At 35.3% G+C, this 27,454-nt stretch overlaps 3 protein-coding genes across 7 annotated transcripts in view; 1 reads left to right on the forward strand and 2 right to left on the reverse strand.

The window, feature by feature from the left end:
• vg (transcription factor vestigial) overlaps positions 1-15,581 on the reverse strand; it is a 51,408-nt gene extending 35,827 nt beyond the window's left edge. For 4 of the 5 annotated variants that reach the window (XR_001940946.1, XM_018549385.1, XM_018549384.1 and 1 more), the window contains exon 1: positions 14,300-14,809. Coding sequence is in view for 4 of the 5 variants with exons in the window: in XM_018549385.1 (XP_018404887.1) it covers positions 14,300-14,500 (201 nt within the window). In the remaining variant the exon portion in view is untranslated. Of the gene's footprint in view, positions 1-14,299; positions 14,810-15,545 lie in introns of those variants that run through there. The other variant, XM_018549382.1, reaches the window with a different exon arrangement.
• A 5,241-nt stretch (positions 15,582-20,822) lies between these two features.
• On the forward strand, positions 20,823-23,686 carry LOC108781430 (uncharacterized). Its single transcript, XM_018549387.1, has 2 exons — positions 20,823-20,985; positions 21,705-23,686. Exons 1-2 carry the CDS (start codon positions 20,872-20,874, stop codon positions 23,619-23,621), a joined length of 2,031 nt encoding a protein of 676 aa, XP_018404889.1. The 5' UTR covers positions 20,823-20,871; the 3' UTR covers positions 23,622-23,686.
• A 2,155-nt stretch (positions 23,687-25,841) lies between these two features.
• barc (RRM1_TatSF1_like and RRM2_TatSF1_like domain-containing protein barc) overlaps positions 25,842-27,454 on the reverse strand; it is a 27,452-nt gene continuing 25,839 nt past the window's right edge. The window contains exons 5-6 of the mRNA XM_018549371.1: positions 26,431-26,567; positions 25,842-25,977 (exon numbers count right to left, since the gene is read on the reverse strand). Coding sequence (XP_018404873.1) covers positions 25,842-25,977; positions 26,431-26,567 — 273 coding nt within the window. The remainder of the gene's footprint in view (positions 25,978-26,430; positions 26,568-27,454) is intronic.

Genomic DNA, 27,454 nt, shown 5'->3' on the forward strand with positions numbered 1-27,454 from the left:
ATTGTAAATCTAATTATTATTTATAAAAATTCATAAACCATAAATTTAATAAATAGTATCTGTTAAATTTTTTTCTCAATACTTTATTACTGATTTTTAATAAAGTTCAAAGTTTTTAATAAAAAATTTTTATAAATATTATTCAAAATAAATTTAATAAAAATCTTTTTTACAAATTATATTGAGATTAACAATATCTGTATTAAATTTATCTAAATTTAATTATTGATCTCAAGAGTCAATAGTTTAACAAAATTAAATAGAGCTTCGAAAAAATGTTGAACAGAGTATTTCAATAAAAGCAGATTATTGCCTGATAATGTAGAAATGCTCATACTTATAAGAAATATAAAATACGTAAAAAATAATATATATATAAATATACATATAATAAAAATGTAATACACAAACGGTATAAAATATTATTTCAATTTAATTTTTAAATTATATCTCGTTATATATGTTAATAATTAAACCTTAATAAAAAGAAATAGTTAGATTTGTCGGATATACATATAAAATATTTAAAAAAATTAAATTTATAATTAAATGTATAATTATTTCCATCGTAAGTGTGTTAAATAATTTTTTCATAATCTAGATAATGGAATTATTCGGCCGGATTGTAAAAAAAGCAGATTTCACAAATACCGAATAATTGCCGAATATTCATTACATCCCTGATATAATAAGTGAAACATATATGTTTTAGATATATTATTAACAAGATTATTTTGATAAATCTATCTGCACATTAATTCGAATGCTGTTGTTAATAAGAAATTTTCATCAAATATTTACAAATTATTAAATTGTCTATAATGATGGCATCCATGTGAAAATTTAAAGACATAGTTACAATTTTATGGTTGCTGTTAATCGCAAACTCACGCGATCTTTAGTTTAAAATGTAGCGCAACTTTCCCTCATTAATCTTATCCATTTATGAGTTTAAAGGAAACGAAGTGACAGCCCATCTTCTAAAAATGATTTATGTCGACATGACTACTTGTCGGATAACTTATTATGTTTACCGATTCAATTAGGGATACAACCGGCGGTCCCTTAAAACGAGATACATTTGTTTCGGCATTAATTTACGGAAACGGCCTGCTGTCATAACAAAACTATAATAGACCTTCGGTCGGTTGGAGCGTTGCCAGGCTTTAGTGGCCGTATAAAATGCACCAGAATGTTTACCCACCACACTGTCATCGTCGTAAATTAAATTCTCGAATCATTTCAATCGTAATCTGACATGTCTTAATTATGTATCGCGAAAGATTGAATACGATATCGTTTCTTTTCTCGAAATATAAATTATGTTGGGAAGCAATTGCGTAATTAAATTATAATCGTAACGATAAAATTATTTAAATTATGCAACACGCTTTAATAACACATCTGCACTGTTTCAATGAATCGATGTCAAGTAAGTATGTTAAATTCCTGAATTTTGAGGAAACGTTAAATATTAATAAAAGTACGTGATATATTTTAATAGGAAAATTAATATTTGTAATTATTTTGATTAATATTCGTAATGATTTCTGTAATTTATCATCACACACTTAATCTATCGTCGAATACAGGTAGTGTTTCATTGTTTACTGCAAACTCTGTAGCTCTAATGCTTGAAACAAACTCAAGTTTGTTAGTTTAAGCTGACAGAGCTTTAGAGAACGTCACGAAAAACGAACGAAGTGTCGGCAAGCACGCGGCGTTTTTGTAGCTAAGACAATGTCTGGGTATTCTTCCTTCAGACGACGAAACCGAGACGTCGAACAACGCGTCGCCTCTATATTTACATGCCCCAAAGTCAGTGGCCCGCTCAAGTGATTCATCACGGAAACAGACATGCTGAGATCCTAGACGATTCCAATGTTAAATCTTTGGGCCGATCATGATTCGCGTAAACTCGAGGAAGATTAAAAAACAAAGTTCTCTGGATCTTTCGAATCTCGTTCGCATCTTAAGTTTTTAGGGTGATATAAAATTAAACTTTATCATAGCTCGCTTGCATACAGTATATATCTTCCTTAAATCTTAAACGATATACCATATATTCCGTTAGATTAGAAATTTCCTGCAAATCCTAAATAGTAAAATGACTTATATGGTATAATAACGTTTTTAACACCAACAAAACCTTATCGAAACTATATTTCACCTTGCTACTCAGACAGCACACTATATTTATAAAATATTTGTAAATATTTTTATGTCTTAGATTGCACAAATCATAAATATTTATTATAAAATGTTTATTGTAAATATTGTAGTAAACGGTGTAAAAAAAATTATGCTTTTAGCTACAAAAAGGGTTTAAACTGAAACAATTAATCTCGCTTTACATGATAAGGACGAGGAAAAAAGTGGTGACCGCACAAAAATATTCTTGCCAGACTAAACGTTGATCGGACGAAAAGTCTGTGGCACACGAGGACAGCAGCTGGTCGACGATGCGACAAATCATACCGTATTGGACAGCCTGCATGTATCCCGCACAAAACTGAGCGAGCACGTGCAGGCCGAACGCAGCAATGTGACCGGTGGCGAATCCCTATAAACTCTCTCTCTCTCTCTCTCTCTCTCTCTTGCTTTCGTGCAAATCCTTTGAACGAATCGTCCGTAAATTTATGAGGCGCCGTTCTGATCTTACGCTCATCTACTTAAACAGCCGGAATATCTCGGTATACATGCAACATCGTCGAAAATTCTCTAACATACAAAGAGCATATATAGAGTATGCCACGTTACTTGTTAGAAATAGTACGAAGATAAATTCGAATAATTTGAAGACTGCTTGAATTCTTTAACGAATACAAATAAATATTTGCCAAGCAACTAGAATTGTGAATCTTTCGTGAATGACGTGAATAAACGAACATTGTATTTTGATTGGTGGGTTTGAGTCCCGTGCAGAGAATGAAGGGTGATTAATTAGAAATTGTTTGGTATCGGATATCTAAGCGAGTGATCGAGTTGTGGACGAGCGACACAATCGTCGGTATCTCTTTGATGTTAACTCGTTCCAACCAGACCAGTTCTGCTTGCCATCCAGTTCAAATAATATCTGGTTAACACGTGTCACATAATATAATCGGCAGACAAAAAGACCTAGCGAAATGTCTGTCGATGCATTAGATGATCGAGGATCCAGAATTCGATCATTCTTTTTATTACACGTAGATATTTCTACAAAAAGAATCGAATCTATACAAAAAATAACATCCTATCATGATTCTTATTTTTATTAAAAATGACTAAGTTATTTGATTGCGAGAACATAAAATTATATAATAAAAATAATTACATTAAAATTAGATTTTACAAAACGCACAGCTATTATAGCGTTTCCAGATCGATTCTAACGTATGAAAAGAGAAATCTTTCACAGATTCTCACCTTTTTCGGGGGAGAACACGCTGTATATTAGTTTCCCAAATGCAGCGAGTTAATGCAATCACATTTCATTAGCATCCTGTTAAATGAAATTGCCCAACTAGAAAGAGAGGAGGGGAAGTGGCGTGAAACAGAGTTCGCGTCAGAGCGAAAATAGACAACTCGCCAACGCAGCCAGGCGGCATCTCGGGAGGAGTAAAAGGGAGAAATCCTCGGTAGAGGCGAGAGGGTTCCGCGGGGTTAAACAGCCGGTATTTCAGTAATGGAGCCTTATCGCCAGCTACTGCAGAAGTCCGAGTTCTCGTACTCTAACGGTGGCGACAAAGTCGGCGACTCGGGGATACTCAAAGTCCAGTCTGTCGGAATCGAGTCGAGTCAAGTCGACGACGTTTATTAATTCGCCACTTAGCACGTATACCCGTGGCTCGTTTCTTTCGATAGAAATGAAGAATTAGCCGTACTTGTCTCCTTAACTTACGTGGCCGCACTAATCACCGATTGGGAGATCGCCGTCGATGTCGTAAATGTACGTCTCAGCCGCAACGCGAGTAACCCTTAAGTAGACATATGGAGTCAGAGCCAATACAATCGTTGTGTAATTTTACTAATGCGTCTCTTTAAGGATATAAGTAAACTCTGGTGAATCCGATTCGCTGCTATAATATTAGAATTCATAAAGAATCTGTAAATTCTTTATGTGATGCTTTGACTACGTTTGCACTGAGATATCTATATTTTACGGGTGACCTATATTTTTTAGGTCGTGTCACCAAAAAACGAGATCTGACCATAGAGAAGATAGATCGTCTACCAACTATTTACACCAAGAAACCTAAATAATTGAAAGTCGAATTTAAGATGTAATCAATAATTCTATTTCTCGCGATTTCTATCATTAGTAGATATTGTTTTAGATGTTCACCAGAGTGACAGATTTCAGATCTCTCGCGAATCTTTAGAGCTAATAAGTACTCAGACGATGATGTCATCGTTTCATTCCAAATGCGCGAGTTGAAATGAAGAATCGCGCTTTAAGTTATAATAACGTACTCAAGAGAAATACCCGGCGTCTGGATTCCAGACTTCTGGCTTGCTTGACGTTCGTAGCAGTTAATCTCGCGGCGATGTGTGTTTCGGCGGGATTACCGGGCGGTCGGTTGTCGTAATTGCGTTTAAATATACTCGAAGGGTAGTCGCGAAACGCGCGCGAGGTAGAGTTCGCGAGTACGAGGACATGCGGAGGTGCAGCAGCGTGATTTGTGGCTTCGGTTCCGTAACAAATAGACGCGCGGTCATTTTCTCGGACACCGGGTGCGCAAAGTGAACAAAGACAAATGGCTACGCCGCGCGACGCACGTGACTAACGACGAGCGGGCTGATAGCTGACGCGGGAGTTTTTTCTCCAAAAGATTCGATCGCCACCGATCCTTCACTCTGATGAACTGATATCTCGCGGGATAAGGATTTTAACTCTTTCGCATTTTGCAAATACGAGGTCGGAATAAGCAAAATTCGATCGCGATCCAATGTCGCAATTTGAAAAGTTGAGATATATGATCTTTCAGCTCTTTGGTATTTATTCTTCATTTTTTTTTTCCTTTCCTCGCTCAAGGCATCTAGAGATCCTAGAATCCAAGGATACGAACGACCGTGGAATCGAGGTTACGAGGATTCGAGATCGGCAAGATCGGAAGATTTTCAGGGCCTCTGGATGTTTTTTTTTTCTTTGCTGTCGCAACGAGCAGCCGCGAGTTCGTCCATGGACGAATGTCCATCTGTCCGCGCGCTATCTGCAATTCAATGTAACCGCCTCAAGCAGAAACGCATCCGCGCTTTCTGACGAGGAAGGCACCATTCTGACGGCACAAAAGAAACGGCTGCCGTTTCCACGCACGACACTTCCTTCTCCCTGCACGTCTCTTCCGTCTTCTTGCTCGCTTTTAAATGTTATTCTCATTCGCTAATAAGCGTAGAAAGTTTGATTGATAACGTTCTTATTTGATCGTTACGTTCTTAACCATTGTTTTGTAAAAATGTAGAGTGCAGTAATAACCATTAATAGTGCAATGTATTATTAATTAATTATTGCTACTATACGCTATTTAATTACTATTATCTATTGCACTCTACATTTCTAGGAATAAAATCTCACTTCAAGAAATTTAGAAGCATTCTAAATGTTTATAGAACACAATGATAAAAAAAACAATATTAAATCTTACAGTGAAATATCTTATAATGATAAAAGAGTTTTAAAATATTAAATATGAGTGTTAGTTATTGTAAAATTGTTAACTCTGTAATGTGATTTGAAAATCATTCTGTCTAAATGCTATACATTGGAGTGAGGAATGTCTGTATCCCGGGAAATAGACAGTATTCGCGAACGATTACGACAGAATCATCACCATTCCGGTCTTTAGGCAGTCGGATCAGGCCTTATACCATCAGGAGCAACCGATCACTTTTTGCCCGATGATTGTCCACCGGTGTGTTGTCTTTACCTGGCACTCGTGGCACCCGATTCCCGATACCAGGATGCCGTTTTATCTCAGCCACGCGGTCGCCGATCTCCGCTGCCGTCGCCGGGTCACGTATTAATTTTTTCGTTTAAACCGGTAAGGCGAGTTCACCTCGATTTCGCGACGATTCGGTGAAAGTTTTGCGCGTCCCTTTTTAGCAGTGGCTGTGCCACTGCGACACTGACCGCCGTCGCGTCGCCGCGAAGGAACGTTCGATAGTCGCAAGACTAAAGTAAATCATTCAACATTTTCGGATAGCGTGCGGTTCTTTTTTGCGAAAATAGTTACTCTGGGCGGAAAATAATTACGTTTACAAAATTTAAAAACGTTTCTCTTCATACGTAAGAGAGAATTAAAAATTGCCGATAATTAATATATCTGAAAACTCGTTATCTCTTACAGATAAAAATGTTTCTTCTTGTACGTCACTATCAATATGTTTTATTTATAAGAATTTATTCACGAGAAGCTCGTTTATTCCTGTGACGTCAATAGGAAAAAAGAATTCGCAGGAAAGTGAAATGCTTAGAAAATAGATAAACGATAAAATAATATTTATTACGTAACGCGTATATGTATACACGGAGTCAGACCCGTTCGCCAAGAGATTGGCAGAAACACCATTTTCCCGTTTAAGTGGCGATAAAAAAGTCAGCGACTTGGACTTCCAGATCCTGAATTTATCGGGACCTCGCAACACCCCTACTTACGGCTCTCTTTCTATCCGTACCGCACCGTTTGATCCTACCGCGGTCGAGGATGCAGTTGCTGTACCGGTCTGAAGTATCATCGTCGTCATGGCGAACCATCTCTCGATATTACCATCGTGTGTCTTTTATTTCCAATTTTTCTTTCCTTTTATCTTTCATACATTGGCGTGCCACGTGGAAAAGTCTGTGCACAAACTACATCCTTCTATCAACTTGAGCTACCAATATTCTATTAAAGAAAACGTATACATCTGACTATCCATCGTCTCCGCAGATTACCAGTTGATAACCTTAGGATCTGCATAACGTAGAATGTATATAAGACGGGCATATCTGAAATTAAGGACACTTATAAAGTTATAGGGAATATCCCAGACAATACGCATGTCCAAAAACGAGTCCAAAAATCGCTCTTATAATTCACTTTAAAACACTTGATATAAAATTGAAGTCATCAGTGGAACACCGCGTTTTTACAAAATTAAGATCTAAGGCATTTAGAATTCTATACACTGGACAAAATAGTGATAACTATAAAAGTGATAACCAAGTTTTATGCGTAAAATATACATAGTCGAATATAAAACGTCATTGTCTTTTTTTCTCTGAAATATAAAAGTTACACGTTTAAATTAGCGTCATAAATGCTTATAAAATTTTCGCCATTAGATTAGCCATAGTCATTTAAAATATGAACACAGGATGCCTTGAAGATATCTTTCATGTCATAAATTTTTTTCATTTTAAGCCATCTTATGTCCCTTTTTTAGACTTTCATTGTCCAGGTAAACATTTAAGAATCCATGTAATGTTATTCGTAATTTTTCGACATCTTCGAAATAGCAAATGATCAATGATGGCACTGATTTTTGCGGTGCAGTAAGAAGAAAGCGCGGCAAAGAAGAGGCAGAGAGAAAAGATTTTACCGATGATGTCGATGCTCCCTGCTCAGCCGAGCTCAACGAAGATGGCGATCGTAGCTCATAGCCGCGGGTGTGCAGTAACAGCACACCTCCTCGACTTCGACAGGGTCAGCCAATCGGTCGACCCGCCGCGGCTGGCCTGACTAGCTTTTACGACTCGCGCTTCCATCGACGCGCGGATTGATCGTAATTAATTCGTTTTTCCTTCTCCAACCACACTACGGGCACCGTAACGAGATATCGAAACGCCACGTCGGCACCGCGAACTCTCGTGACCATGCCGGCGAATGTCGGAAGCTATTCATGCGAGGGGAACGGCAGAAGAGAACTCCCTACGGTCGGCCGCGTCGGAAAAATGTTCATTGCATGGTCAAGGGGTTAAGTAAAGACGTAGCGTAAGGTCTCTTGCGTGCCTCTCTGGGAACTCCCGATATACCGCGTGAGCTGCGCAGGGAGCGCTTAAATGTACCGCTCGCTCTTCGCTTCTTCTTTCTTTTACGGGCAAATGTGCGATCGTTCCGCGCCGTTTTATGGGCAAATTTTCTGCGTGGTTCGTACAGTGGCGTAGAGCCCCAAATCTCGAGATTCAGGAAACCCTCGGAAAGGAAACATTTGGGTATCAGTGGTAAAAAGTGATAATTGAACTTTAAACTCTGCTTCGCAAAATAAAAATATTTTAAATATACAGAAAGAAAACATGAGAGAAATATAATATTAATGATTACTATCAATAATATAATGTTAGATATTAAAAGAACAGTAGTAACCTAATGTTATTTAACTCAATCTCTTAAATAACATTTTGTTATTTGTTTTTATGTAAAAAAATTAATCATTCATTTCTGTAATTAGTTTCAAAGTAAACAACATATCCGTATTCATGTATGCACTTAATGAATAATAAACCGAGATAATACATAAAAAGTTTGAGTTAAATTTAATACATTTTCTTGAGTTAAATTCTTTAACTCCATTGTTTTAGTTAAATTAACGACATATTAAGTATTTAGAAGCGACATGTAGAAATAATTAGAGACATTGCGAAATACACTGTCTAATGTAATTTAAGATTTCTGTGCCATTAATTAACAATGTTGAGGTATAGTATTTCTAATTGTAAATTGATGTATATTAAGTATTTAATTGAAGAAAACTAAGTAAAAAGGTGACACGTTTTAAATTTTGTTTACAAGTTATCGTTTTTATATCGTAAGTGAGAATAAAAATTGATATACTAATTTTTTTTATATACATAAATACATCTGGTGTTACCTATTGCTTGATTATTGAACACTATTTCTTGTATATTTGCTTTGTAATTTTACAAGCCCGGCTTGTAAATTTAATTAATATTTGATTGAAAATAATTCAAATTGGGTATAATTTGAGTTATTTTTAATCAAAATATTACGAAACATGAATTTAGCAGTATAGGTTATTAAAATCGTTTACTTTATATCTCGGTATCTTGCAATAATATATACATTATTTCACATCTATTCAATATTTGGAAATTTTGGTGCAATTTTCGATTATTAAATTCATCATTTCAATTTATATATTGTACAAAGTTATTGGTTCATAAATTACCAGAATCTTTGAGCAATGTCAATGTACCGTTGTGTCATCATTCTGCTTCACTTTTCTTCCTCATTAACGCGCGATCCTCATAATCTTTATTCATATAGCTAACGTGAAATACACGATTGCAATTCCACTTCTTTGACTCATTATGATTTCATGGAATTTTATGGAATCAACATTGGCTTCCCGTTTCGCGATTAACAGGCCGAGTTCCACTCAACTGCCGGGGATCGTTGTTCCGCGGTTTTAGAAATCGACGTCGCATTCTGCAGCGATTTTCCGCGACAGGTTGTATAAACGCTTGTGACAGTGATCTCATGGGTGGAATGCAAAGACGGCAGGCGAAAGGTCTCGCGCGCTTAATAGCGCGCAGAGGGCTGGCGTTGGCCAAGAAACTAGTCCCGGTGGAAATTTATTCCGGTGAAGCGAGAACAACAAATTACCGGCCGGTAGTAGTCGATCTCTCCTAATACGATGCGACGGGAATGCCAGGGCTTGAAATGCGCGGCATCGTATCAATACTACGGAAGATTGGCGACATATATATATATATATATATATATATATATATATATATATTGACAGTACGCTGGAAAGTAAATCGATTGTTCCGATAGTGACTTCGTATAATTAATTGATTTGGAAAAATAAAAAAAATAACGTTAAGCGAATCGTACCATCAGAATATAACGGATGACACTTCTAATTAGCCTTTTTTTAAAAAGTATTCTTTCTTTTGTTTAAATATACATTTTTTTAATTATATACATCTTTATAAAAGATTAAATAATTTTTCTATGTTTTTATGAAAGTTAAGAAAATTAATTCGGTATACGAACGACGTATAATGTGTGTAATAAAGAACCAAAAACTCGTCACTTATTATTCCAATAATTTTTTTTACGCACGAATAAGTAAAAATAGATGCTTCTTATCACTACCGTCTATCTTTCGTTTTTAGAATACTGATCAAATTGATGAATGCGTTGATTGCAGATCGCAAAGTAGTGTCCTTCGTTCGTTAATCGCAAGGAGAAGCACAACACAAGTCATGGAAAAGGATATCTAAGAAAAAGAGGGAAGAGAGGAAGAAAGAGAAATATAATAAAAGAAGTCATGGCAGAGGAGCCTGCTTTAGCCAGGACAGATCCCGCCGGGACGATAACACGAGGACACATCGCCACCTCGGCGCGACGATCGTAAAACTTGGTCAGGTAAAGGCGCGGTCCGTTTGAGACCTGCTGCTAGGAGGACGGACAGGAGCTGGTTATAGGCTAGGTATTATAGTTCTGGACTGCTGTCGGTCTATCTCGCGAGGGATGCGCGTCCCGTACGCGTATCCTTCGGGGTGGTCCTGGCGACGACATCGGTTCATTAATCGGCCAGATACCCGAGAAAAATGCGCTTTTACGACTACTCTGCCTTCCTCACTCTATCTCGCCTTCGCTCTATTTTTCTCTTTCTCGATCTCTACCTCGCACACGGTGTCACTCCACCAGTTTTGTGAGGGAGACTAGCTGCTGATAGCTTATTATCGTTACCGAGGAGATCTCAAGAGAGGGAATTGAGTAATTACACGTATAGAATTCGATTAACGCAACACTTGACGATGTTGTTTCGGTTTCGCTCCGGAAGTCTACGAATGCGACTACGAATTACACAAGTTCGAGGCACCCTGTATCTAATTGCCCCAGATCCTGGACGTTTTGAATTCTAATCGCTCGTAATCTATATAGATTCCTTGAATTCTGGATATCTTGAATCATTGTCTCCTTGAGTTCCTCGCGCGGATACCAAATTCCTTCACGATTCTGCAGTCTTCAAGACTAGACCCGAAATTTTTAATAATACACTTGACACAAATTTCGCAAAAATATAAAATGAAAACTACATTTCTCCTATAAGCTTATTCAAATAATGTGCTATATTAAGTTCTCGCTAACTCTATTTTCGTTAACCGACCGAGTGCAATCTGCGTGACATAACTTGCGGTGCTGGTGTAAGTATGACAGTGCAGTCATCGTATGTGTGCGTTAGTTGCGCGCAGAAGAAACATCGGTCAGGTAACAAGAGTGCTAATGAAGGATAGCCAGGTTCTTATGAGCTTCTCCTGAGACCAGCACCTGTCCTCCCTTGGCACACGTATTTTTCCGATGAATCGTACGCACTCTGGTCTCTGGACTTCTTCTCATGTAATTTTTTATAAACCTCCATATTGTGCAAAATGAGAACAGTCAGCGAAAATTTTATCTGATTATTTCCAAAAGATTTTGTTTTATTTGAAAAATATCAAATTGACTAAAAAAGGGGATCAAGAGTAATGAATTTTCTTCATCTTAATTATAGTGATAAATTTAAAGCTATCCTGATTATTATCAAACCAAAATGAATAACATTACGTATCACGATATTTAAGACCCGGAAATTGTTCTCCGGCTTTTAATGCCCGCGGTTTGAAAGAATTGTGCGGTTTCTGCGATATCTCGTGTATATCATTCGTCGCGAGTGGGGTTCGTGCCACGAGAGCTGAATGCGCGTTCTCTTACTCGGCCAGCGAGCGGAGAACGATAAAGCACGGCGGTTTCGGTGCGTCTCGTGAGAAAACGACGCACATTTTTAACGCGCGTCACGTCGGTACGCGCTTTCGTACGCGCACGCATACACGCAGCGACCGACACACTGCGAAAAACACTAGCGCGGCTATTAATTCAGAGACCGGGGGACAGAGAGCGAAAGCTGCAAAGGAGCAAAATGAGCGACGCTTCTCTCGGTTCCTTGGGGCCCTAAATAAAAGAAAGGAGAAAGATTTAAATAAAAGTAAAATCGTGTCGCCGCGGTCGCGTGAACTACCCGGGCTCCGAGGATATGAGCTGGGGAATCCGCGGGAACTCTTCGCTTCCCTCGGGGGAACCCCCTCACGGAGAACCTGTCCTGTCCGACCGTCGGGATCGGCTTTCCTTCCTTTGCTCCTCTTTGCTCGTATCGCGCGCGTTTCACGCTTTTGCCGGATGTTATCTCGCGATCGCTACCACAGAGAACGAAAGAGAAAAAGAGAAAAGAAGAGAGAACGTCGGGACGTTCACATTTCTACAATGTCTCCGGAAGATTGATAGATAAATGGACCATTTGATATATACTGTACTTAAGATATATATCTTAAAGAGAAAAAGAGACAAATCGCCGGATTTGTTTAATTGCATATTAAATTTAAAAATAATTTTTAAATAAACCTGTTAAGATGTATATGCATTTACATAAATATATAGAATGCATGAATGAAAACAATTCTCTCATTAGGGTTTTTAATTAAAGACAATCCAAAACTTTCAATGTCCAAAAACTGTAGTAATTGAAAAATGTTTCCCGGAATTATATATTTATATTTATTCTATTATATAAAAGTTTTTGACTTTGCAAAGTCCTGGGAAACTTTTACTTTCTAGAAGATATACTTCTTCCTTTTCTTTCTTCTTCTCGTGTTTCGGTCGATAAATTTTAAGGGCTCTCATTTACATATTGAGATTAAATGAGGTACCAGAACGTAACTACCCAATTATGCTTAAATATACTTTTTGATCAATTCTTATAGTTTTTAAAGTAATCAGCGTATGAATGACATAATAAAGAAAAATTTTAAATCTTATATTGTGACGTTTTTAATCTTCACAAACTTCTCCTTTAACGATTATAAATTCAAGCTTGGTGAACATTTTATCGTAGATAGTGAATTGTCTCCAAACAATACTCTTCTTACTTTTCAGTAGTTCCGAAAAATATATTGGTTCTCTATGATAATATCTAAAAGGTATTATCACGAAATATTTTCAGAATTTTCTCAGAGTATTCTCGTTCTCGGAATATCTTCGTTTTCTGAGAATATGCTTTCAAGAATATTCTCGGTGCGCATCACTAGTTACAAGCGGTTTAATATTACTTAAGAGAGATTGGTGCTGGAAAAAAGGAACATTACTTTCCCACCGGCTCGGGAAAGATGGCAAAACGGCGCTCGACACCCCACAGTGCACGGATGGGTGCACGGATGGGTGCTCGTCGAGGGCAGAAGCACGCCTGACCTCCCAGCAGACAAATTAAAATGATGCACTGGCGATTCCACGCGTTACTCGCGAAAACTTCTTCCTTCTTGCCATCTCGAAACTATTTCAGGATACGCAAAATTGAGCAAAATATTGTTTCGTCGGCGATATTTCTCGAGTTCCAGGAAAGGCCACTAGGCGATATTCGCAAAAGACTTTTTGTTGTAATTAACAAAATAGAGTGATTCGCGGAAGCTATTTGTTATTCGACAACTCTAATCCGAGAATCAAGCATTGGCAAGCCTAAAAATGAAGTCAGTTCAAGAATTAAAGACCAAAGGTTCAAGAATTCAATCTCTAATAATCTAAATTTCAAAAGAATTATAATTTAAAAAGAAAAATTTTTAGTAAAATATTTATACAATTTTTATCTGATAAGGTAAATAAAGAATAAATACATTTTGCTCAATAAAGTCATCTTGACTTAATTTATATGGTAATAAAGAACGTTTATTTGCCGTAAAAGCAAAAACAGTCGATGTAAAATACAAACAAAACTTGTTATAAATGACTATAGTTTTTTTTTTTACTAAACGCGCCTAACTTGGTGACTAACGCGGGTCTGTTTTTAATTGCTTTAGGCAATTTAAGAGGACAGGCGACCACAGAATGGGGTTATAAAAATGTGTGGATGGACCACCCTTGAAATGTTGGGTGTTCTAAAGCATTTTATTAGCGCCTTCACACAATTTTATATTTCATCTATTAGTGATAAATTTTGTATTGCAGGATCATTAAATTAATTAGTCGATCAACAAGCGTAGCCAAATACAATTAACTCATTTGTTTATCTTGTGACACATTCAAACATTGAAATTTTATCACTTTGAATCATAATTTATATCTATATATTATCTCTTACATTCATACTGGCCAATTTATTATTAAAAGATAGAAATATTAATTCCTTATCTAGAATATTAAATAACAGTGCTTTTAATATTAAAAATAAGAAATGAATTATTATTGTCTCTTTTAGCATGAAAGCCAATTAAACGAAATTTCAAGTAAAACGATTACCATCCCTATTATTCCAAAATCAAAATAGAACTTTGACTTACCCTATCATACTGATGTGTCGTCGTGGCCGCCGGAAAGGGTTGGAAAGGCGCCGGCCTGGCTGGACTGTGGTGGGCCGCATGCGGATTCGCGTGAGGGTGACTGTGCGGGGCCGCATGAGGATGGGTCGGATGCGGCGGCGGTGGCCGATGGGTCTGGTACAGGTAAGGATAATATTGATACATCACATCGGAGCAGCTCATCACCCCGCCCGGGCCCGGCACCCCAGAGCTGGCCTGTAGACCTGCGTACCCGAACGTCGCACTACCCTTTCGAACAACACCACTCCTAAAATTGTTCTTCAGCTCGGTTGATGGCTCACGATCGGATCAAATCAATTCGAAATCATCCCAAGATCACTAAAGTGATTAAATCGTCACTAATGATAATGGTCCATGTTATAGTATACAATGACAACGAGGTAGTACAATGTAACGTCAACAATAACGTCGTTTCTTTTAATACCTTTATCCTTCTGCGCTTCTTCGATAGTTTAATACGATTTATTTAAATATTTTAAATTCTTTAAATTAAATTAACGGTGTAGCTAACAATACACTGTTTATAAAGAAAATGAAATGGCTTGTATTATTGTGGATAGTCTTATCATTTTTTTATTTTTGCACCATTTGCAATCACTTAAAATCCAAAATTTATCAAACTACACGATATTAACTCACAAAGACGCGTGATTCAATATTTATAATCATTTCAGACTTCTTATTTTTATCTAATTTTAATACGTTACCTAAATATATGTTCATTAAAAAAGGAAGGAAATATTACCAAAAAGTGAGAGAGATAATTATGAAAAAGATAAGATATTGCAAATCAATCACAATAAGATATACTTATCAATCTCTTTTAAATATAATAATGATCGTTTCTATCAAAAAATGCAAAATGTATTATAGCTGATAATAAACAATTTAATAAAAAAATAAGTAATTTTGATTGTTCTTTCTCAGAAATCATTGAATCACAGCGAATCACAAAACTACACGATAATAATTTTTCGAACCAACTAAGCCGATGGAAAAGAATGAACGAATCGATCGCTCTTCTTCTTTTTTCCTCTACAAGCACGTCGGTTGAATACAAAAAGATTTAAGTAGTTGTCATTAACTGAATATGTCAAATTATTGAACATATCTTCAACTAAAAATTTCACTAAACTGAGAAAGACATATATGAAGATATCTGAAAAATGCTTGCATGACACTTTCTCTTCTATTATTTTTATATTACCTCACTTTTCAAAATTTTCTTTTATAATCTTTTTTCCAGTAATTAGCCTTTGTAACATTTTCTTTTTTCCTTCTTTTTTCAAAATTTTTCTGTGTGAATCGATTACCACTGATTTCAATTCTGTGTCGACCACTTGCGATGACGGACACAATTTGACCCCATGACTCCTAGTTCAACAAATTTCAATTGTTCACAATTTACAGTTTACAAATGAAGATACTGTCTCGATCAAACTATTCAATTGCTTTCTTTTATTAAAACTTTATCGACACTTCACTTAACTAGTAGCTACCGTCCTCGTCATCACATGTGTCGCATGGTCAACTGCGATTGAAAACGACACTCACCACTTGCCTCACAATTGTCCTCAATTACCTATATATATATATTTTTCAAAGATTCTCGATAATACCGCCTTCAATAGTAAGATCACGCTCGTTCAATCGCGACACATTCTTCGAATTTAAGGCAAAAGTCAGACGGTTCTCTTGAAGAACAAGAGAATGAGCAGTGGCGAACGAAAAGCAAGCCCTCACCCTCGCAACGTGAACGGAGCGTATCGCCGATGGTGGTGTGTCTCTGATGGGTGAACACAAACTGAAACCCCCCCCGTACGCGACACCGTGTGTCCTCACCCTCTCTCCACAGAGCCTGTCGCTGTCTTTTTCTAGAACCGTCCCGTCGTTTTCGAGCGGAGCGGCTGACGTTGGTATTCTCTTTCCCCTTTACCATCACCCCAACACGTTGGGACCGCGGCGGCAGGATCCGCCTCCTGGCAGTGCCGACATCGGCCAATCACCGTGCTCGATCGTCAGGGCCAATCGCACTTGGTCTGCCACTACCACGACCTCTCCCCGTATTGATCCCACAATGAACCCGACTGCAGCTGTGGTATTAAGAAGTTCGTACTCGGGTTAAACCACCCCCGCCTAAACCTCCTTCGCTCCCTGTCCCCTTTCCTCCCTCTGGCTTCTTCGTGGTCTTCATCCTCCACTACGGCCACCTTCCTTCTATCCCGGACAGCCATCCCCCGCAGCGTGCATAATGAGTCTTAATTAACAGTTTCGCGGTGTTTTGGGAAGCTTAATTTGCCGTAGTGAAAAGAGAGAGAGAGAGAGAAGGAGAAGGAAGAGGAAGAAGATGGCGTTTTCAAGATAGAATTCCTAAGGAAATGTTGCTGTCGTAGTAATCACATTTTTACGCGGCATCAACCAATCGCTTTTTGTAGTTTAATTTTCACCACATTTGAAATGTTAAAAACTAAGACGAATAACATTTTAAACTTTAAACTTCCAGGATAATTGAGGAAAAGGATAGAAAAAAGAAATATGTTCCATTTAAAAAAAAAGTTAAGAAATACTAAAAAAAAAAGAAAAAGAGAGACGAGCACAAAAATAATAAGCACATAAAATCGTTTCAAGTGAAAGCAAATATACGTATATACTGCTGCGTTTTATTACTTCTTATTTAATAATCGTGTTACATGTATTTGTAGAATAAATGATACAGTTAAATATATTACATTCTAATTATTTAATTATTCTAACTGCATTTATCATCATATTTCGTAGATATATACATATAGATGTATATTTTATATTTATGTGTACATTTTCTAAGAAGAAGCCAAATTTAGAAAAATATTTTTTAATTTAATATATGTATAATAGTAAATATAAAGTAAAATTTAATATTACAAAGATATCAAACTAAATTTTATTTTTTTTTATCTAGCTTTTCTCAGCTATTTTATGTTTGATCTCTTTAAATGACTAGCTCGAAGCGTGTGCGAATAATTCGAATTCGAATAAAATCGAATTATAATAGATTTAATTCGATTCGATTTCGAATCTGACTGAGAGATAAGTTCAAAATTTTAAATAGCGCGTTGGTAATTCAAATTTGAATCAATCGCCTATTTTATTTGCTTCATTTATGCATGACTTTCGTAAATTAAAAACTATTTATTTTTTCGTTTATATTTAAAAATCTAGAAACATGTTATGGAACACTTTATTAATTTTAATTTAGTTTTAATGTAAATTCAGAAAAATTTGACTCAAATTTAATTTCTTTTCGAACATATTATCAAATATTCGATTCAATTCGGGACTTTTTGATGATTAGGTTATTTATACTTTATTGAAGATCTCTAGGAAATTATGAAAATCATTTCTTCTATATTGTGTTCTGATGCGGAAGGATTCAACTGATACTTCTCTTCTTCAGCGAAAATTTGATGAAGAAAGAAGAGGTGGACTTAAACTAGCACCGGAAGAATTATCCTCGTCTAATATATTGTTTAATTGGTAATTAGATTGTATTTCAGATTCGGAAGCCACGGTTTTCATATTGTTTGGAGACCGCAAATCTATTGCCCAAAAAGGAAAATCGAAGTCTTCCGGTGGCGTCGAAAAATGGTAGAAGCTCCCTTAAGCTTGGAACATTCGAATCCTAAATTTAGAACGAAATTTGTATGATCCTTTTTAAATAATATTTATAACATATTTATAAATTATATATATACATATAATTGATTATGTTATACTACAAGTTTCTAATGTTTCTAAATTTAATATCAAATATTTTTTAAAATGTTATCAAATAATCTTTTCTATAAATTTTAAACAATAATAGAAAAAAAATTTATCTACGTCTAAAACGATTCATACAGTACGAATAAATCAAAAAGAATGCGTAATTATGAATATCATGAACAGTTTCCACTAAAGTGGATCTATAACAGTACTTCTCTCCTTTTTCTCTAAAATTTTCTTTCCTATAAAAAAAAATCGTTATCTCAAATTTGATTATTTTAATAGAGTAGGTCACATATTTAAATTCTATTCTTTTAATAAGGAAATTTTGAAATTTTTATGTTTAAAGCACTTAATTAATTTTTTTATAATTAATTTTAATGTCGTTATCTTCAGGTTAAACAAGTACTATTTTAATACAGTTCAAAGAAATAGATTAGACATAGTGTTTAACAATAAGATTAATTAAAAATGTATTTTTAATGATAAGAAGAATAAATAGGAAGAACATCTCTTAAAAATAAAAGTCACGGAATAATCAATTGTTTAATATTAATTAAATTTCGTGATAAATTTTCAGCACTGGCAGTTGTATATTGGCATACAGACTATACAAGATGTTTATAATGTGTGAACACACAACTTCAGAAATTAATTCAAGGCACGAAGATAACATGAAATACTTATATAAATGTTTATTTTATCTTTTGTTTATTTTAATTATAAATATTTTCGTGTTTCGTTAACTTTCATTACAAATTGAATTAGCGTATAAATGTCTGTATATATGTATTCACGCGTCTTCGAGTGTTACTGTTTTAAAAAAAATGTATGAAGATACTATTCTATTCTATTGCTCAGTTTGTTAATAAGACTTAATGAAACAGTAAAACGACTATAATTCTGAAACAAAAAGTTAAATAGAACAAATGTTTATATGAACTTTTTATGTCATTTTTATATTCTAAATTAATTTCTGAAGTTATTCCAACATCTTATATAAAATATTTCATAAGTATAAAACTAGATCGTTAATTCCATATGTTAAGGCGATATTAACTCGTATAGATATTAATTCGTATGTATAAGGCGTCTTCATTCTTATGTTACCTACAAGAAATAAACATATTCAATAGATATTTGAATAAATAATGAAATTAAAAATAAAATAATATAATAAATTCGCTCCTTTTTGTAATTTTCATCAAGTTATGTGATATACATCAAACTCGTAGATACAATTCATACATAAGAAGACGTCTTATATTTAAAGAGCTAACAGTCTAGTATTATTATACAATATAAACTATATTTCAACCAACACAGTATTAAAAATCTAGTATATGTAAACTTGAATTATAGATTTTTACTATTTTCTGTTTCTTTTTAAATCTTTTTTCTCTTTTCTTTTCTAAAGCGTTCAAAAATTCTCCGTAAAGAGAAATATTCTCTCAAAGTGAAAACATGATCATAAAATATACATTTAAAAAATATAAGCACTTATTAATAAAATAAAAACAAAAAAAATTTAATTACACTATTACTATATTTAAAAACTTTTACCGTTTTATCATACATACAGGCCATTGTGATTCTTTATCGTTCTGAGCAACTGTATATGCAATGATGCAAGATAAAACCAAAATGACAGTGAGCAGCTTCATCTTCAATATTAATTTAAAAAATAGAGAAGAGATTATAAGAGCACCGATAAATGATTCGAGCTAAGAGCAAATACAACTGTCAAACGAAAGACGGCGAATTGCTTAAATAAGGCTTCAGATCTTTAAGCCAACGTCATTCTCACGGGACATCACCGTCTTATTATTGTTACACGTGTTTTTTGCGTCATAGAAGCAAACAGCTGCTGCATTCAGAACATTTGCGAGACAAAGTGAGGGATTTCCATGACATTTGTGACCTTTCTGTATTAATTACGTAGTCTTTATCACTCTTTCATTGCTTTTCTTATCTCTCTATTACGATAGCTATACATAAGCGTGTATTCATACAACTTTACTTCATGATATCATTTATTTCGATATCAAATTTTTGCATGCATTTGAAAGCACATATTTTAAGAGTGTTAGTAGTTAGAGGAAATAAAAAAACCGGGAAAAATCAGGAAATTAGTTTACATAAAATAAAATTAAATAACAATAATATTTCTAATTTAAACTTTATTTCTGTTGCAAAAAATATTAAATAGAATTTTTTTAAGTAATTTACAAAATAAAATAAACTCAACAATTCTAATAGATAGATTACATGTTCTAATAGATATATATGTTCTACAATAATTTATCTAAACTAAATTACTTAAATCTGTTACCACATTTATTATTTAAATAAAACGTAAATTTTGTAATTTTCACATGACAATCATATATTTCATTTAAAACATTATTTTGCTAGTACATAGGTAATAAATATTAAGTAAAAAGACTATTACTTATATTATATTAAAAATGGAGATGCAATTTGTAAGTACGATTGTTACAATTGACAGTTTAAAGCATTGAGGAAAATAAGTTCGAATAGTGAAAGTATTCCTATTACTGCACGAGGGTTCCCCGATGCGAGAGAATGTCACATGAAATTTGCCGTTGGGAATTACCCGCAGCGATAAATGACACAACGGGAACTATATCTGGGAAAATTAAGTACATCCCCGGGATTCTAAAATTCGTATATAAGCAATCGAGACAAGATGAACAAGCATCAGAAGTTGTTTCATACTTTCAAGCAGAAACATTTCCTACTTTGAGAAAAGAATAGTTAGTATCATCATGAAGCTGCTAGTTTTTGTCTTGGCCATATCATGCGCTGTCGCCTATACAAGCGCTGACTTATCGGGGAAAACATTGCCATCGCAATCGATCGGATCAGTTCTTCCACCACATGTAAGTAATTGTTATATCATAAGTAATTTGTTACCCAAATAAATCAAAGTTGAAAATCATGTAAATACTTTTCTTTAAACGTGAGTTTACAATTGAATTGATTCTTATAAATTTTTCTTTATTTTATATTTGAATACTAAATATTTGAAGAAAATATATTATAATTAAAATAAGATTTAAATAACTGTAAATAATTTCTCTCTAAGCGCGGGCATTGAATACTGCATCATCTGATGTCTAACATGACAAATTGATGATACGTGACTATGCATTTATTAACGCATTGTACATTGCACTATAATTATCTCGCATTTAGCGTTACAAAGACACTTGTTACACCTGCAGCTTGTCATAAAAATTCCTGTTTGCTCACCATTATTCAGATTATGACGTTAGAAGCGAGAAAATACATAATAAAAATTCTCATGACAGTCAAGAGCCTTAAAATAAGATTTTTTGTTTTAAAAAATGTCTTTGTGAAACATTTCAAAATAATTTCTCTATTATTTTTGTGTATTCAATATATAACTTATCCTAATAAATAAATATCAAACTTTACTTATATAAATATAGGAGAGAATAAGGGAATTGCAAACACGGGATAAATGCGCACAATACTATTGCAGTATATTAGACTAATGATTTTGTTAAAAAAAAGACATGACGCGCGCGCGTATGTGTGACAAAGAATCACAAGGAATGTTGATTTTTTCTCATAGGAACTGCATTTTCCTCGTCACGCCAAGCTACCCAACCTACAAATCGAGGAACCAAAAGAAAGTTCAATAACATTTCAAGAAACGCAGCCTTTGAGTGACCCACAACATCAACCAACTTGGAATTTCAACGACAATGCCAATGTTTTTAACAACGAACGCACAACGGCAGATGTTTACGATGAATTGAATAAAATACCTGGACAACAAGTGCAGCCACACTTTGGCAACCAAGCTGAAAAAAATTTCAGCAAAAATGGCTTCATCGGAGATCATACTGAATTTCAACAAGATCCGCAAGATCATAGACTCTCTCCCTCGGTTGATGTAACTAATGGTTTCCGATTCAGAAGAGAGGCCGAACCTCAAGGTTCAATAACCTTCCAAGGAACGCAACCTCTGAGTGGTCCAATGCGTCAACCTAGCTGGGATCTCAATGTTAATCGTAATATCTTTAACAATGGTCGCGCAACCGCAGATGTCTATGGAGGATTAAATAAAGTACCTGGACAACGAGTACAACCGCACATCGGCATCCAAGCTGAGAGGAATTTTGGCAATAACGGTTTCATCAGAGGCCATGGTCAACTTCAGCCTGGTCCTAGAGGTCACGGGGTTTCTCCTTCAATTGGTGTAACTGGTGGGTTTCGATTCAGAAGAGAGGCCGATCCTCAAGGTTCAATAACCTTTCAAGGAACGCAACCTTTGAGTGGTCCAATGCGTCAACCTAGCTGGGATCTCAACGTTAATCGTAATATCTTTAACAATGGTCGCGCAACCGCTGATGTCTATGGTGGATTAAATAAAGTACCTGGACAACGAGTGCAACCGCACATCGGCATCCAGGCTGAGAGGAATTTTGGCAATAACGGTTTCATTAGAGGTCATGGTCAACTTCAGCCGGGTCCTAGAGGTCATGGGGTCTCTCCTTCAATTGGTGTAACTGGTGGGTTTCGATTCAGAAGAGAGGCCGATCCCCAAGGTTCAATAACCTTCCAAGGAACGCAACCTCTGAGCGGTCCAATGCGTCAACCTAGCTGGGATCTCAATGTTAATCGTAACATCATGAACAATGGCCGCACAACCGCTGATGTCTACGGTGGATTAAATAAAGTACCTGGACAACGAGTGCAACCGCACATCGGCATCCAGGCTGAGAGGAATTTTGGCAATAACGGTTTCATCAGAGGTCATGGTCAACTTCAGCCAGGTCCTAGAGGTCACGGGGTCTCTCCTTCAATTGGTGTAACTGGTGGGTTTCGATTCAAAAGAGAGGCCGATCCCCAAGGTTCAATAACCTTCCAAGGAACGCAACCTCTGAGCGGTCCAATGCGTCAACCTAGCTGGGATCTCAATGTTAATCGTAACATCATGAACAATGGCCGCACAACCGCTGATGTCTACGGTGGATTAAATAAAGTACCTGGACAACGAGTACAACCGCACATCGGCATTCAAGCTGAGAGGAATTTTGGCAATAACGGTTTCATCAGAGGTCATGGTCAACTTCAGCCTGGTCCTAGAGGTCACGGGGTTTCTCCTTCAATTGGTGTAACTGGTGGGTTTCGATTCAGAAGAGAGGCCGATCCCCAAGGTTCAATAACCTTCCAAGGAACGCAACCTCTGAGCGGTCCAATGCGTCAACCTAGCTGGGATCTCAATGTTAATCGTAACATCATGAACAATGGCCGCACAACCGCTGATGTCTACGGTGGATTAAATAAAGTACCTGGACAACGAGTACAACCGCACATCGGCATTCAAGCTGAGAGGAATTTTGGCAATAACGGTTTCATCAGAGGTCATGGTCAACTTCAGCCTGGTCCTAGAGGTCACGGAGTCTCTCCTTCAATTGGTGTAACTGGTGGGTTCCGATTCAGAAGAGAAGCCGAAGATGCTGATAAGCGCCAAACAGTATAAACAAATTTTGGGCTAACAATTATTTAATTGTCATTTGACTCTTACATACGAAAATATAGGGAAAAACTGCCATTCAATTATCTATAAACTGTAATGTTACTATTATTTATATACTAAATATGTATTATTCTTCATATTATTTAAAGATTATGATATTTTGAGGCTATTTTAAGAAGTGTGTAATATAAGGAAATATACACATATACATACATAAGTATATATATGATACTATTTATATGCTTAATATGTATACTCTCTCTTTAAAAAATACATATAATTTTTTAGTGAAAGTTAATTTTTCTTAAATTCTGTCACCTAATTCCTACTATTTGCAGAGTAAACTGGTAATTATTATGGTCGAAGGGTAGTATCTCGGCAAACACTTGACCGTATCAAATCGCGTCCAACGTCACCAAATGATATCGAATTTCGCGTGTTACTTAGTAGGTCCGAACGATAGGCAAACCCAATAAGTCTCAACAAGCGTGACAAGAGCGTCATGTTTTTTTCGCAAGGGATCTTAGAACATGACGATTAAACATTTTAGCCTGAGCATCAGGAGCATGCAGTCATTCTGCACGTGGCCACTGCAACAATAGACAAATACAGGGGAAATAGGGCGAGGTGCACCCCCCGCTATCTAATAGCTGGGCATTAAATTTGTCAGTAATATTACCAAGGGGAGAGTCGCTCTTGCCCTTGCCCTTTCCGGATCATGAATGGAGCGAGACAACTGAAATATGCCGCCGTTCGTGCTTTCATCCCCTCGTAATGTTACAAGGGATACGGCTCGAATAAATGCCGGTCAACGGGAAGGGAGATATGAAGACACTGCTCGAACAAACCCTTGCGTTTTGAGATGTTCTTTTTCATTACATACGTGCCAGTAGCAAAATTGGCGATAGTCTAGCTACTTGGCGATAATGAAAAAAAATGATAACAGAAGAATATAATATCCACTGGAAGATATTAAAAATGTAAAAAAAAAAAGCGTTAAGTATATTTGCAATCTTAATGTAAAATCATTTTGTAAGTATATTTAAAAACATAATTAAAAAACTCAATGTTCGCAAAAATATTTTATAAATAATTTATAAAATAATTTATAAAATATTTTTGCGAACATTTACATTTATTTTTTAAATAAAAAATAATAACTATAATACAAAGAAAAAATCTTCTTTTGCTAAATGTATCTCAGTATAAGTTTCTAGTATCCCGTAAAAATTCTTCCAAGAAAAACTCGCGGATTTTAAATCTCAAGAAAACAACTTCGCAAAGAAGAGCGATCATTAACTCTGGCTTCCAAGTCGACCCAGTTCAAAGCAGTTCCTCGGTAAGTAGTGTTTATATTGCGGATCAGGCGATTACTTTGACGAGAAATTCGTCCGAGCGAATCACCAAAGAAAAAAAAGCTGCGATCCAGAGATGTTGCGAACCGCGTTTTTTGATAGATAGACAGCGATGGTCTCTTGCCGGTTCAGGAGTCTCACGAAAGAGGATTGTCAAGAATGTCGAAATAGCAAATTAGGAAATTCCAAGGGAATTCATTTCTCTTTCTCTTTCTCGTTCCCACGGTTTGTTCTTACTCTTACCCTTCCTTCATATGATTTTTCCAAGATATTAAAAAATAATAATAAATCTACGCACATATATAAGTTATTTATTAATATAAGTTTTTAGCACCATCATATTTATAAATTTAACTTTAATAATATACCAAAAGTATATTATCATTTAATTATTTTTTTACACATTAATTATTTTTTTACACATTAATTATTTTTTATTATAAATATTATACATGATCTCGTATGACGTATGTGACCATCCTTATCATACAAGGTGGTTCACAATTAAAAACTAATAACGCAATAAATATAATATAAATCAGTGATATCAAGGAATGGACAGAGAGATACAATGAGAGAAGACAACTCGGAGACAGTTTTATTGTTACAACAACTAACAATATATCACTAGCACAACAATAGCGCCAATTTAATCATGAAAATAGTGAGCACTTGTAATTTCAACCACATAGTGACAAGATCAATTGATCATTCGGATTCTCATTAAAACGCCCGAAATAAAACCTTCGAGCTTAACATTCAAATGCAAAACGACAGTGAGTGACTTTTAGAGAAATAAAGAAAATAGAATCTTTAAAATATAATTACAACTCTATCGATCATAATTTTATTATCGATGTATGTACTCTCACTGCAATGTTTTTTGTTCCTCATTGCTGCTCGTCGTCTCTTGCTTCTTCTTTTCCTTTTCTTCGTCTTCCTGCTCCAAGTATTTATCCCATTTTTTTATTCGTGCTTCAATCTCTGCGTCAGTCTCTGTAATTCTGAAAGATACATTTCGATACAATGGTAGCTGCAATTCTTTCACTTTAAATAATGTAAATAAAGTATACATTAGCTGCAAGTAATATCTACAATTATACTATAATATAATATAATATTTATTGTTATAATTGAATAAGCAGATTTTATCCGTAATGAATAAATAATTAAAATACCACAAGAGAAATTTAATTTCGATTTGTGTAGTATAAACAGATCTGTCAATTAAGCAAAATATTTTTTGAAAACATCAATATATTATAAAATCGCGATAACATTTTTTTATACTTTATATTTTACAAATGCTATTTCAGATATGATAAATATATGTATAAATATATATATAGATAATATTATATATTATATATATCAGGAATGTTCAAGTTCGGAGTCTACATTAGCGACTATCGGTAGTGTTGACTCTGACGCCGGTATAGTAGAAATCAGTAACTTACTTGTACTTGGTCTTGCCGTCCCAAATCTCCGCCGAGATCTTTCTCTGACTGAACCAACGGCCGTTTAGAAGCTGTACACAAGCTTGCGCTTCTGCCGGTTCTCGGAATGTGACTTGAGCTACTCCTTCAGGATGTCTCTGAAAAAACAAAAGAAACACTGGATAATCCACAAAGTGTGCAAATCAAACACAAATCGTTTAAATCTATTAAATCACGTTTCAATAACATATCGTTTGTTAATAAAAAAAATTTTAACAAAAAACTAAATTAAAATTTATTACCTTATAATAAAAACTTATTACTTCAATTCCATTTTGCTGAATGATTGGTAGATTTGTAGTTCAACTAATTCAAGGATGTTTTCATATATTTTTTAGTCTTTAATATATAATTTTAATATAACTTTCATATAATTCGAATAACGCGTGCAAAAATTTCAGCAACAGCTCGTATCATCATATCTTAAAATTGACGTGTCACGCTTTTTTGAAGCCTCTTTTCGTTGAGGCTGGAATTTTCTGATTTTGATGTGGTTTCATATTCAGGGATTTTCGGGGTCGATTATTTCGAATCTGTACTCAAAAATTGAAAATTCGAAATAGTGGATCCAATATAACGGACGGAAAAGTAACGGAAATCATAAAGATTGTTCGATTTTGGTGAAATTAGGTTTATTGGTGATTTAGCGGGCGTTCGTTACGAATCCGTACTCAAAAATTGAAAGATTGAAATAGCTGAATATGGCGGACGGAATGTTACGGAAATCCTAAAGATTTTTCAATTTTGGTGAAATTTGGTATATTGGTGATTTAGGGGACGTTCGATACGAATCTTTATTCAAAAATTGAAAGTTTGAAATAGTTGATCCGATATGGCAAACGGAAATGTTACGGAAATTCTTAAGATTCTTCGATTTTGTTGAAATTTGGTTACAGGTGGTTTTTGGGGACGTTCGTTACGAATCCGTATTTAATAATTGAAAGTTCAAAATGGCGTTTCGATTCAGTTTTCTAAAATCAGTTTT

This window comes from Cyphomyrmex costatus, unplaced genomic scaffold, assembly GCF_001594065.2.
Source record: "Cyphomyrmex costatus isolate MS0001 unplaced genomic scaffold, Ccosl1.0 scaffold815, whole genome shotgun sequence".
NCBI lineage: Eukaryota > Metazoa > Arthropoda > Insecta > Hymenoptera > Formicidae > Cyphomyrmex > Cyphomyrmex costatus.

Coding starts and splice junctions, on each gene's coding strand:
- LOC108781430 (XM_018549387.1), top strand. CDS start 20,872: ATGAAGCTGCTAGTTTTTGTCTTGGCCATATCATGCGCTGTCGCCTAT. Junction 20,986..21,704: donor GATCAGTTCTTCCACCACAT/GTAAGTAATTGT, acceptor TTTTTCTCATAG/GAACTGCATTTTCCTCGTCA.